General features: G+C 40.4%; 1 protein-coding gene across 11 annotated transcripts in view; it reads left to right on the top strand.

Moving 5' to 3' along the window:
- Positions 1–13,392, top strand: part of gramd1bb (GRAM domain containing 1Bb) — a 122,763-nt gene that overhangs the window by 39,329 nt on the left and 70,042 nt on the right. The window contains exon 1 of one of the 11 annotated variants that reach the window (XM_014015065.1): positions 9,202–9,299. The exons of the other annotated variants lie outside the window; for them this stretch is intronic. Within the exon in view, the coding sequence (XP_013870519.1) occupies positions 9,277–9,299 (23 nt within the window). The 5' untranslated portion in view covers positions 9,202–9,276. Of the gene's footprint in view, positions 1–9,201; positions 9,300–13,392 lie in introns of those variants that run through there. 11 annotated transcript variants of the gene reach the window in all.

The raw sequence follows: 13,392 nt of genomic DNA, 5'->3' as shown, positions 1-13,392 counted from the left end.
TTTATCATTTTGTTGCCAGCAGCCTGTCACCACACAATATTCTGTCATAGTTCAAGAACTAGACAGAAAATTTCTGAGAAAGTAGCACTTTGAAAACAAAGACTTATTAATCAAGACAACTAAAAGATTGCAAGCTATGTATTAGGGGTGCACCAAAAAATCGTTTTACATCAGAATCGTGATTCTCATTTTCAAAGATTCAGAATCGATTTAAAATGTCCCAAAATTGATTTTTATGAATGAAAATTTTAAAGTAAATCCAATGGCCATCAGCCTCCATTTTGTAACTACATGGGATGTCCTGACGTCATCATGCATCTGCTTCTGGAACACGAATGTGCAGAAAGCACCAAAGCAAAGAGGGAACTACAAAACCGGAGGAAAAAGAGCTTCAACTGACTTTCATTGAATGCAAAGATTTGGGCTCATTTTAGTTTTTACTGAATGAGTCTGAGTTTGACATGAGCTTCACTTTGTGCAAGGTTTGCAAAATGAAGATGAAGCACTCTGGAAACATGACAAATGGGCTCACATTGTCAGCTTTGAATGAAAAATCAATTTTGAATCGAATCGTGGCCCCAAAAATAAGAATCCAATCGAAAAGTGAGAGAGTAAACGATTCCCACCCCTACTACAAGCTAAATGGAAAGTCCTGGCCTTATATTCTTAACTCATCTACTTCAAAAGACCAAAGTGTAGAAGTGGTTAAAAGGTTTCGCCATAAGACCTACATTCTTTTGACATAGAAGTTCAGAAGAAGTTTATATAAGACAGCAGTGTAATTCAGAKTAAGTCTTTTGTGATACAACCCTGCAAAATTCCTTAAAACAAGAAACAGAAAACTCTAAGATGGTGACATTTCAAGTTTACCATCCAGAATACAGGTCAAATAAATTTACTAATTTCTGACAGTGTTCGTTTCTGTGGTTTTTATTAATGGGAAGTCATAAAAAATGTGAATCAAAACATTTCTGAATTAATTAATGAGAAAAATCGTTTAATTTAAGTGATTCATTTATAATACTTTTGTAGTTGCTGAAATTTTGACCAGTGGTTCTCAAATGTTTTCTGTTTTATACAACTGTGTTTTCAGTATGTGAGCGCTGAATCTTTTCTCTCACTGTGACCTTGATGACTCTGATTATCCAGCATGGTCAGTTTGTCAATAAGCAAGTTGCCTACAGCAACATAATCACCCATTAATTTCTCTGACAGCATTTTATTCTTATCTTTGTTGAAGGAAAACAGTATAACCACGGTGTGTTATGCAGTAAGGAACATCCATCAGGACAGAACAGTGGAGTCAAGCTCACCATTCCATCCAATCCAWGCAGTGCTGAAGGATTAACCCAGATTATCTGACAATGCTATTCTTAGCCATAAATGGAAAACCTCTGGACAAAGTAAGGATTCAGGAGAATGTTTTAAACAAACTGAGAAAATGCATAATTAATAACACTCAAATATACTATTTAGGTGGGATTCAGTTCATGAAGTATGACCTGTAGCATCATAATGTTTTTCACAAACATACTGTACGTTAAAATAAAGCCATRGAGAACTATGTTTGGAGATTATACAGAAAATATTTTCTCATTTGTTTGCATTGTAAGTTTAAACTACATATGGAGCACTATCATTATTACATGTTTAAACATTATCTCAAATATTTTTATTAAAATTGGCAGTATTTTTTTTTTACTATAAGCTATAGTTGTACTTATTTCAACACCTATTGTATTGTTTGACAAAGTATACTGTATTGGCACCAGCTGGGATTTAGCCAGCAGGTGGTATCAGTGAGACTGAACAGCTCAGTTCCTGTTAGACTGGACCTTTACAGGAGCTGTCTATTCAGCACTACTCTGTAAGCTGCTCCTGAATACAGTCAGACAAGAATCAGGCAATAATTATGCTTGGAGAAATGCATTACATGCATGTGTGTGTGTGTGTGTGTGTGTGTGTGTGTGTGTGTGTGTGTGTGTGTGTGTGAGTGATGAAACCATTTTTGCAGGAAAAGAAATGGTGAACTGGCTGCATCATTCTCAACAACAGACCAAAATCTGCTTTAATTTTCTTTACATTTTAAACACTTGCTCGATCCAGTCATTTATCTAAATTAGCAATGAATTCTCCATGACTCCTCTTATCGTGGTGGAGGGGTTTGTGTGCCTGAGTGATCCTAGAGGCTGTGCTGTCAGGAGCTGTTGCCTCTGGTAGGATCTCCCAAGGCAAACTGGTCCAAGTTGACAGTCCAGACAACAAGCGATTCACAATACTTGTATGAAGAGAGACAGAAAGGAACTCATTGTCCCGTGCTTCGATGTGGATTACCAGAGGAGAAAGAGTCTGAGCTTGTGAGTGAGACTGAGAATACAAGATGTAGTTGGGCTTAATTTAATGCTCATGGGTTTTAGTCACAATCTGTTCATAACTAACATTATGTTAAACCATAAAGATGTTCATAAGTTCACATGGCGTCAGGATAAACAAGGCCACAGATGAATGATGAACTTTGTGGTTGTGTCATCTGATCTTTGGCTCTATGGGTTAGAAAGTTGGGCGAGGAGAGAAACCGAGCAGCCAACTGTTCACCACCCAATGGAGGCTTGGATCAGACGGCAGGTAAAGGTGCCAGACAGACCCAGTAAACTCAAACGTGAAGTGATGGTTTGCAGGAAACGTTGTTAACATTCCTACCCTCCTCTATGCTTACAAACCCTGGGTAGTGACTGAAAGAATGGGATCACAGTTACAAGCTTTTCAAATGTACTTTTTCTGGCAGCTTAGCTGAGCCCAGAGAGATAGTGAGAAGTTCAGTTATTCTTGGGAAACTCAGAATAGAGCTGCTGCTCCTCCACGTTGAGAGGAATTTGTTGAGGTGTTTTGAGAATGTAGTGAGGAGGYCTCTCTAAGGACGTGTTCTGGTTGTGTCCAAGACATGGGGAGCTTATGTTTCCCAGCTGGCCTACAAATGCCTTGAATACTTCTAGAAAAGTTGGCTGTGATAAGAGATGTCTGGGCTTCCCTGCTCAAGCTGCAGCACCCACAACCCGACTCCAGACTAAGTGGCAGAACACGAATGAATGATTTTGTTTAATTTGATGAGAAAGCCGTGTCAAAATGGTGTTTTTTTTTTGTGAAAAGTGCAGTTTACTGCACATAATGTTTTACTAAATGAACTCAGTGGTGTTTCTGGGTGTTCATTAGGGGTGTCCCGATCAGATACTCAGTATCAGTATCGGTTGCAGATATAGCCATTTTTTTGAAAATCGGGTAGAATCGGATTTAGTCGTGATCGGGCTAATCCAGTTTTCACGACAGTTTTCAGCATCATCATGCTTTACAACTACCGTTATGAAGTCAAGACGCACACAAGTATGSAACCATGTCCACAGTGCGGGAACACTTTTCARTGGAAAACAATGATGCTGAAACTGCATCTTGCAAAATCTGCAAACTGGATGTTTCTCGTGGTGGGAACAGCAGGGCTCGCTGTAATACTACCAACCATGTCACTTGGAAAGAAATAAAGAAATAAAGCTATTGGATCGGTGTTAGATCAGTATCGGAAAGACCAATCATTAAAAAAAATCTGATAATATCGGGAGCCAAAAAATCTGGATCGGGACATTCCTAGTGCTCATATGAAATTTACTAACAATAGGTCCACCACGCCTGCCTGTGAACTTGGTCCCAGCTATGCAGGCACCAAATGAAGTAGGTGGGATGATTTGCTGCCTCCCATTCAGATTAGAGCCCGTACAGATCTTTGCATTTTTTTCTGTACTTTGCTCTTACTGCAGTCCTACAACAGTGCCCTTCAGATACTTACAGCGCTGGATAACGACATAGAGTGAGGGTTCTTTAGTATCTGTTCCTATCTTTCTCACTACATCATGTCCCTGAGTCTCAGTGATCCTCCTTCCAGTGAGGGTTAGAAGTAATTACAGTGTTTGGTACTGTTAGATATGAGTTCCTGCTATTGATTGGAATTCAGAGTTGGTTGTATGGAGCCTTAGATTCATGATTTCCTTGCAAAACATAGCTTCATAATGATCTATATTAAGTTTATTTGCAATAAGTAGCTTAACTGTAATTTCCCATTGGAATCCTTTTGGGATTAATAAAGTATTTTTGAATTTGTATTGAATTTGAATTAACATTGACGTATATGTATGAGAGGATGGCTGGGAGATAAATTACAAAGCTGAAACATCTTGGAAGAGCCTTTGTACTCTCCTCCAATTAATCATAATGCGTACTTTATGTTGTGGGATCATTTTAGTAAAGTTCTACTGTATCCTAGRCTGCCTTTTTCCAAAACAGATATAATAAGTTGTAAAAAAGTACAAAATGCAATATTCCTACGAAAACAGCACAAAGCATTGAGACTATGTGCTGTGGGAGTCACAGAAACAACTGGAGGTTCTTAAAGTGACTGAAGCGTTTAGATAGGCTGTGAAGTGAAGTCAAATTTACTTTTAATGTATAGAGCATTTTCCTAACAACTGAAGGTAACTACTAACTTGATAGTGTAATAGAATTGAACTATATGGTTGGAAAATACATAGTACCCCCCACCCCACACACACACWTTAAGTCTGAAACAATATGCATTACTTTAAAGGCCATTAATAATATATAAAATGAATGATAAAATTACTTGTGACTCATCAAAATGTAATGCTGCCCCCCACTTAATGCAAATCACCATCTCTGCAATGTGACTACTTCTGTTGCTACCTCAGAAACAAATGAGCGTTGGATCAGCTTTAACCCTCCGTTCTGCCTCAGTCATTTCATGCATAATGTCAATGGGTGTCGAAGGAAACTGGTGCCTGGCTTTGCAATAATTAGTGATTGCAGTTTTGTTAACAAGATAAGGCTAAGCTTTTTCCATGGACCACTTTGGATGATGTTTATAAAACTTCCTGCCAAGGCTGCGTGACGGCTGTGTACACACCGCTAAAGTTACGTGGCAGCACTGACTGGTTACCACATTCTGAGCCTTTCACGAGCTTCACTTGTCTGCTACAGAAATATTCTATCCACCCACAAACACTCAAGCCCAGCATTATTAGCTTATCATTATCTGTTTTGGTTGCATGCCATTTCTCTATCAGTCAGTCATGCACTCGCTCTCTTTTAGAAACATCAGCATCTGAAATAGCTCTGGGAGTGAATGAAGCATGATGACTCAGCAGGCAAAGCTCAGTAACGAAGATAGTAAGAATAATAAACTGATCTATGATAAAAAAATAAATTTATTACCTGGTATTTTGCTATTTATAAAAGTCACAAAACAAAAGAATGCATGAAAACTTGACTAAATGTCAAATTAATTTAGTTTAAGGAGGTGAAACTTCAAGATTTGTTGGTTGTGAGTGAACAGCTTATGTCATCCTTAATCCAGTCTTAACCACGGTTAAGTCAGCTGTTGTTTGTTATGAATTTAATGATCAGATGCTCTCTGACTTCTGTGGCCTGATGTGGTCGGGGAGAAAGATTTCATTAGTGCTATCACATTATATACTAGACTAACTGCAATTATCTGAGCTGACTGCTACTTTTCTGTTTTATTATTAGGGTCATTGTCTTCTTCATTTGTATCAAACTTACTGAGATAAACTTAAAGAAAGTACATTTAGATGTCCATCAGTAAGTCTTTGTTGTATTATTGATCATTTCCTTTTTTTCATAATTTAAGGGCACTTGAGTGGAGTTCTGGTTTCAAAATCTAATCTCCACTGTGGCTCAGGAAGAAGAGCCATTGGGCTATTACATGCAAGAACATGTTCGTATTCTTATCCTAAATTTCTCTTACTTTTGTTCATACGAAGGGTTCAAATGAACATGCCACGTCAGATTCAACAAACTCTTCTATCTTCAGGAAAAGTGTGTAAATGAGTTGCGTAAACGTGATGATTTCCACCTGTTTGTATCCTGCTGCTCGTGCACGAGGAGAGATTAGTATAATTACCACCCCAACAGCACCATATAAGGCTACGTTTCTTGCCTCAAATACGTATCAGGGAGTGTCCATTCATGAAAATGACTGTGAAAAGTAAAAAGAAGAACTTTACGAGTTCGGAGATTAAAGTCCTGCTCTCCGAGATAAAAGAAAATCTGTCCTTTTCAGCAGCGTCAGTCATGGAATTAAAGGACCAGCTAAAGCCAAAGAATGGAATGAAATAACTACTGCTGTTAATGTTGTGTCTCCTGTAGATCGTTACAGTCACAGAAATAAAAAAATCTATATCATATTCATCTCTCTAGTCCTGCTCTGGTTTTTCTTTGGTCAAATATTTTTAATTTAAGTGTAAACACCTGTGTTACATAGTGCACCGCTACCCCACCCCTCCTCCCCGCGTGGCTGTCTCCCCAATCCCAACCGTCGCAAGTGTCAGATGCGGTTCTGAAAAGACGCATTTTAAAATGTCTCCAAACTTAAATTAGTGCATAATTTAAGTTGGTTTTTAGTTTGAGATCTTCATATTAATATTGTAGTGTTGTACAACAGCATTAAAAGCCAATTTCATTTAATCTAACCAATTCATGTCATAAGTTACATTTAAAATCTAATTCCAGATCAAGCAGAATAGCCTATTGTCCACATAATTATGGAGTGTAATTTATTTTCAACTCAAAATATCTTCAAACTAACGAAATAGAAATATAAAGTTATTAATGAGAAAAATCTGTCTGGAAAACAGCAGACTGACTGCTCATAAAATATACGACAGGTCTGGACCACTCGTGAATTTTGTTCGTATCTGAAAAAAATCTTGGAATACGAAAACATTGGTGAATGCCACAAATTCTCCTAAATCATTCGTTCGCACAACTTAAGAACAAATCTGTGTGTACGAACGGTTCTTGCATGAGGCCCATTGTCTACTAATCTTAAATTTGGTTGTACAAACCTGTTTCCCAACACCTTATGCTGAAGTAGTGCTTGTGGCTAAGACACAGAACCCCATGTAGCACCAATTAATAAATCTGTGGGTGTGGAGGTGATTTGTAGTGTAAAAAGGCTCTTTAAGACTAAAAGTCTGCTAGATAAATGCAGTCCTCTTATCCTTATACCATTTGTGCTGCATGTAATAAAATGTCTCTAGTTGCAAAGGTAAAATAAAACAGCACTGCTGTTGACACATGCAACATACTTGTTTTAATCTAAATCAGAAAAGTTTTGTCAATGACTGCAAAGACGTCAGGCAAAACTAAGGACCTACTCTGACTGGTCCTGAAGAGAACATCATCCAAGCCATCAACATGTATGCAGCACCAGTTGGGAGAAACTCCTCTTGTTTAATTGCCTGGCCAAAAGGAGGAGGTGGACTCTACTGACAACAAGACATAAAAGCTCTTCACAATACACAGAGGGTCTCACCCCAAGTCCAGCACCCTGAGACTAAGATCCTGGAGCACATCAAGGAGAAAGCCTTCAGCAGAAATCGAATGCAGAAGAGAGAGCCATTATGGAAAGATAAGTCCATGCACTRCACGTTCCGATCAAGGAAGTGGCTGATATCAACAAGTCCTACCAGTGGCTAGAAAGATCTGGACTGAAGGACAGCACAGAGGCACTGATCACGGCAGCACAAGAGCAATAGAAGCTGGAGTCTACAAGATCCAACAAGACAGGGCCCAAGATGTAGGTTGTGCAAAGATGTCCCTTAGACAATCCAAATAATAGCAAGACTTATGATACAGGCAGTGGCTTCAACCGATCCCAGGAACAACCTCAGAGACTTCTGTCCAGAAGAGCACAGTCCTAGCAATGGCTAAGATACTGTTCAAAACCTTTAAGCTCCCTGGCCTCTAGCAGAGGAAGTGAAGCTTGAAGTAGGAGCACCCATGTGGAAAAGAGGGCAGCCTGGGTGGATTTTTTAAATACATTTGTTGCATATATTTTGTTCTTGAAAATGTTCTGTTTTACCATTTTACTTGTTATTGTTATTACTTCTGACATTTATTTTTTGACAGTGTAATTTTTAAAACTCCTGGCTCCAAGTTTCACACAGTCAGTTGAACTGAGAGGAGTCACTTGAAGTGCAGCCTGAATACAACTAATTTGATAAATCTGCAGTAATACTGACTAAAATGACTTGAAAAATGTCAACGTTTGGTTGCTCTTAAACTAAATAACACGACAAAAGCAGCATTTTTAAATAACCTTCAAACCCGGGAATTTAACGACATTAGAGACGAGCACGATGAAGCTGCAGCATCTGGAAAATCTCAAGCTTGACAGACATTTTATCCTGCTTAATTAGGTGAATAAGGGTGAATTGCTATAGCTTTAATGTCATGTTGTTGCAGTTATATAATGCTTATTAGCCGACTTAGCAAGCTGACTCACCATGGAGTCCATCTGATTCATCATGTGCACACATAGCTGTAAACACAAAGAGCACCCATGCATTCAGTGCATTTAACAGATTAACAGGGTTAGCTGCTGATACCAGTAAGACTTTGAGTTGAAAATGTGAAAACTGCTCCCCTTAGTTTAATAAACAAGCAACATTATGAATGGATGCTGCCACCCTGCTCGCTCGTTTGTGTTGGACTGGCTGGGATTGTTTTTTTGTTTTTGTTTTTTTTTTTTTTTTCAGGGAAATAGAGAAAGAGAGCCATCTAGGGAAAAGGGCAGAGAGGACAGGAAGGAGGGGAGGGATCCTGCGCCTGCTCACTGAGAGCTCAGCAAGTGCAGCTTTCATCCGCTGCGGAGACTGAGGCAAAGACAGAGGCAGCTTGAGTGAGCAATCAGAAGCTCAGGGGGCCGTTTGTGAGAGCTCGGCAGGACGGGAAACAGAGTTGGAGAGGAGCAGTGACGAGCCATGCACGCACCTCGTCATGATTCGTAGCTCTCCTGCCTCTGCGGAAAGCTGCAGTTTGTGCTCCGAATGTTGCGGTACAGGTCACCTAGTTTTTTTCCCCTTTTTTATGTTTTTCTTCTGGGAAAACCAAAGAACCCCAGGGAAATGTGAATTACCGGCACAAGTGTTGAGCACTGTGGCACCTTGACTCAAGCAAAGGAATGTAGCAGAACGATTGGGCTAAGCCTGAGGATCATCCTTCCAGACTTTGGTCCCTTCCTCATCCATCAGCTGCAGCATCCACTCCTGTCTTCCTCCTGTGTGCATCTCTCGTTGCTTCTGTTTATGGGAGGTGAGGCAGTGGCAGGCTGGCAGTTGGCATGCGGCGGTATGAACGGGCAGCTCAGTGCCCACAACATGCTATGGATGTCAGGCAATCCTCACCGTACTAATGAAAGGCTTCAAGCTCGCCTGGTAAGACTGAACTAACTCTGGACTTTGAACCATAACTTGTTTCTCTGTTGTAATTTAAAGGAATGCTAACCACACCACAACCACTGACTAGATATCTGTGAACAGGATCTAGTATTTCTTTGGGCTATCACACTTGTAGGGCTGTGTCCACTTTGTAACAGAGCAAATATAAACCCATCTGCTTGTTGTCTCTCGTGTGTCTTTCTGCACCTTTTCATCAAATATCCCAACCAGCCTGTAATGAGCAGTAGGGTCAGGACCAGTTAGCTATGACCGGATTGTGCACATCCAGAGCCAGTGCGAGTGACACGCAGCAAGCCTTTTTCCTCTGTGACTTTAGCGACCCCGCTCTGCTCCCCTCTGGCTGGCTCAGTGTGGAGCAGAGCAGCTGAGGAGAAGCACTCACGTGGCTGACTTGGGAAGAGAAAAAAGAAAAAGAAAAGCTGGCACATGTTCCCTCTGTCTCTCCCTGGCTTTCCCTCGTTGTCTTTTTCTTTTTATTTCTTTTTTTTTCTCACATGGACATACCCGCAGCCAGGTGTCTCTTTGTTTTTGAAACTGCTTTGCCAAACTGTGCACTCTTTTCACACTTTTTTTAACCATCTCTTTTATCCTCTCTTCCCCTGGCGTGTCTGTATGCCCCTCCCCCTCCTGCTTGATATTTTTAGAGACGAATTATACAGTACTGCAGGAGCAACAAAAAAAGGGGGGAGCAGTTTCAGCAACGTGCGTCCTGCTTCCTTCCTAATTTCATGAGGACCTCTTTTTTTCTCCCCACAGGATCTCCTGTGTTCCCTAAAGACTTTGTCTTTCTATATCTCTGTCCATCTCATTTTCATCCTTCTGCTGTGTGCTCTTTTATGATCTTATTTATCTCAAATCTGTCACTCAACCCTCCAATCGTTTCTTCTTCAGACAGCAGGCAGTTTTTAAAATTTCGCAGATCAACATAAAATACAGACATGGATAAACTAGTTTGGGCCTTTTTTGTTAAAGGGATCCCCGATTAGTTGTAACATTAGACTTTATTTGATAAACATACACTTTAGCTGCAAAATAAAGGCTGTAAAAATACGGCTGTTTAGTTTTTATAATTTTTAAACTAAAAGTTTAAAAATATGTTACACGGATGGGGCCATTTTATTTACACGCAAAGCATTCTGGGTAAATGATGACATCAACTAGGTCCTTGATGCGAGGCTGCTAGTGAGCTACAATATATCCACCCTGAAGGTTAATCTAATATCTGACAATTGGCTCTTTTAAATGAAACCAGAGAGCGTTGACAGAGAGGAGAAGGTAGAAATGACTCAGCCTGTAACTGAAAATATNGATGGAGGACAACAGAGCTGCTTCATGGAAGAAGAACCTCAGCTTAGCCTGTTAGCTTTAACGTTAGCCCTAACGCTAGCTCAGCGCTGCACATTCTCCTCTCGTCACTGAGCTCCTCCATCCACATGACAGAGAGGGGAACAAACATGACTCAGCCTGTAACTGAAAATATGGATGGAGGACCTCAGTTTAGCTTGTTTGTCATGCTAGCACTGAGCTAATACATACTGTATAAGGCAATATAGCGAAGACAAATTCACCAAATGAAAATCTGTCTTTTTTTATTATGAATTTGCAAAGATATTAAAAAAAGAGATAATCTAACTGGCCTTGACAGAGAGGATGGTGCCCTAGAAAAGACTGAAACTAATTTGAAAATAGGGGCATGTTAAACTAAGGTGTGTCCTGTAATTAGCATCACAGGTGTCCTCAATCAGCCAGTCTGGGTAAAAAGTAGTCTTTCGGATGTTTGGTATCATGGTGTGTACCACACTGAACATGGACCAAACTAGAAAGACTTGTCTCGGGAGCTTAGAAAGAAAATCACTGACAAGCATCTCCAAGCAGTGCATATGTTCCTGTGACTACAGCTGCACATATTATTCAGGTTTATGGCCCACAGGAATATAGCCAACTTCCCCGGCCTTGGCCACCAGAGGAAAATTGATGACGAGTTGAAAAGATGGACGATGCACACTATAACCAAAGAGCCCAGAATAACTTCCAAAGAAATTGGAAATTAATGCCAAGGTCAAGTTACCGCAGCTTCTGGTAGAAAATCCTACAGACAGATGAGACAACATTAGAGCTTTCTGGCAATGAGTCACATCAGTTCTCTGTTCACAGACCCAAAACTGAAACATACAAGGAAAGAACATTATACAGTTACRCATGTAACAGGCTAATGTTATTAGGATATGCTCTTTGCTGTTTCTGATACAGGGTGTCCTGAATTTGTGCATGGTACAATGAAATCTCAAGACTATCAAGGCATTCTGGAAAAAATGTGCTGCCCAGTGTCAGAAAGGTTGGTCTCAGTTATGGGCAGTGGTGGGCACTAGTCCACTAAAACGCAGATCAGCTAATTGCGGACCTAAATTTCTCTTTTGCGCTTTAGGGGATTTRCTAATTTCATAAAATGATGTGCGGATATGTGCTTTCTAAATTTAGAATTAAGTAGCGCTAATCACAAATTATGTATTACAATCAAACGTCAACTTCATCTTGGACAAAGCTAAAAAGCCGTCTAGTTTCACCACTTCCTGTAGCCAAATAATTCATCGCAACTTCGTCATGATTTTCTTGAACAATCAAGTGGAAAGCCGCCTCTACTTACAGAGACACACCACCGTGAAGAAACACCGACCCCTCAGTCTGCATAGTGTTCACAGAGCTTTATACTCTGACTTCTGACCCTTCTCGGTGACGGTTTTCATTCCTACAACTCTTTGCGAGGCAGGAAGCAAAGAATTTCTTCACTGGGTGACAATCTAACTGCAGTTCTGATCTGCAGAACCACACTCAGCTGTGCATATTGTCCTACCTCCTCTCTGGGCAACACTGCGGCAATAAATATTAAATAAATTAATAAATAATAGTAAATAAAGAAACACGGAACAGTTTAAATGCACGCTCTTATTTTGAAAAGAATGAAGTTCCTGTTCTGTGTCCTGTAGCCTACCCAGAATGCATTGCTTCCGTTTTACAACAAACAGTGTAAAATTATTAATATATCTCCATGTTTTCTTACTGAAGCTCCTCCAAAAACATAAGAAAATGACCAAGAAATAGCATAMCTACAAATGCGCAACTAATTTTTTTACAGCCATGATTTAAAAGTCTACTTCTACGAATCACCTCAGCATTTGGCGACAATATGTGTCAATCTGTTAAAGAAAATGATTTAACAACCAGGTGGTAGTAAGGCATTGACTTTTCTTTTACCTGAATGTTTTCTGGTAAATGGAGATTTGTTGTGCTTTACATTAGCTTCTGCTAAATTTTATTAAGCATGTGTGTTTTTGAACTTGCAGATTTAAATAAATGGACTAGTGCTTAAAAAATTGCAGAGCTAAAATTTAAATTAGCRTTGCCCACCGCCGATTATGTGTCATGGGTCCTTCAATTAGATAATGACCCAAAACTAACTGTTAAAGTGCATCTTATCACCCTGTGAAAAGATAACTCCACCCCAAGGYGAAATTTGTAAAATGCATCAAAGTGGGAGGGGGAGGGGTGTGGGYGGGGAAGGGGGGTTAGCGGAGGTGTGGCCAGGATGAGAGAACGTGACAGGCAGCTAGCATTAGCATAATTGATGCTACATGGAGAGTGACCACAGCGACGCAGATAATTACATCTCTAAACAGTCTGAAGTGGAGGATTTTTCACCCCCCTCCTCACCAGAGGCAGAGAGAGACTTGATCAAGTCAGCTCAGTCTGTTACTGACTCATGTTGGCTCTGTGGGTCAGGACATGAAGCTCCAGCATCCTCGGCTGAGCTCTGTCCGCCTCACACCACACCAGCCTCGGACAGAGGAGGTGGAGCACTCCGACAGCCTGACAGAAAAAAATAAAAGCATACAGCTGCAGCTGCTCACAAGATCRCTAGTTTAAATCAGGAATAAAAGTGTTGGGTCTTGTTTGACTGAAGTTCGGTCCGGTTCGGGCTGCAGCTGCCCTGCTGCACCACGGTCTTTCTGCCTTTTTCCCCTCCTCCCCTCCCGCTGTGCAGGACGTACTGCTGGTGTGTGTGTGTGTGTGT

This window comes from Austrofundulus limnaeus, unplaced genomic scaffold (assembly GCF_001266775.1).
Source record: "Austrofundulus limnaeus strain Quisiro unplaced genomic scaffold, Austrofundulus_limnaeus-1.0 Scaffold122, whole genome shotgun sequence".
Classification (NCBI taxonomy): domain Eukaryota; kingdom Metazoa; phylum Chordata; class Actinopteri; order Cyprinodontiformes; family Rivulidae; genus Austrofundulus; species Austrofundulus limnaeus.
The sequence above is the reverse complement of the archived record's forward strand: the minus strand, read 5'-3'. Positions and strand labels throughout refer to the sequence as shown.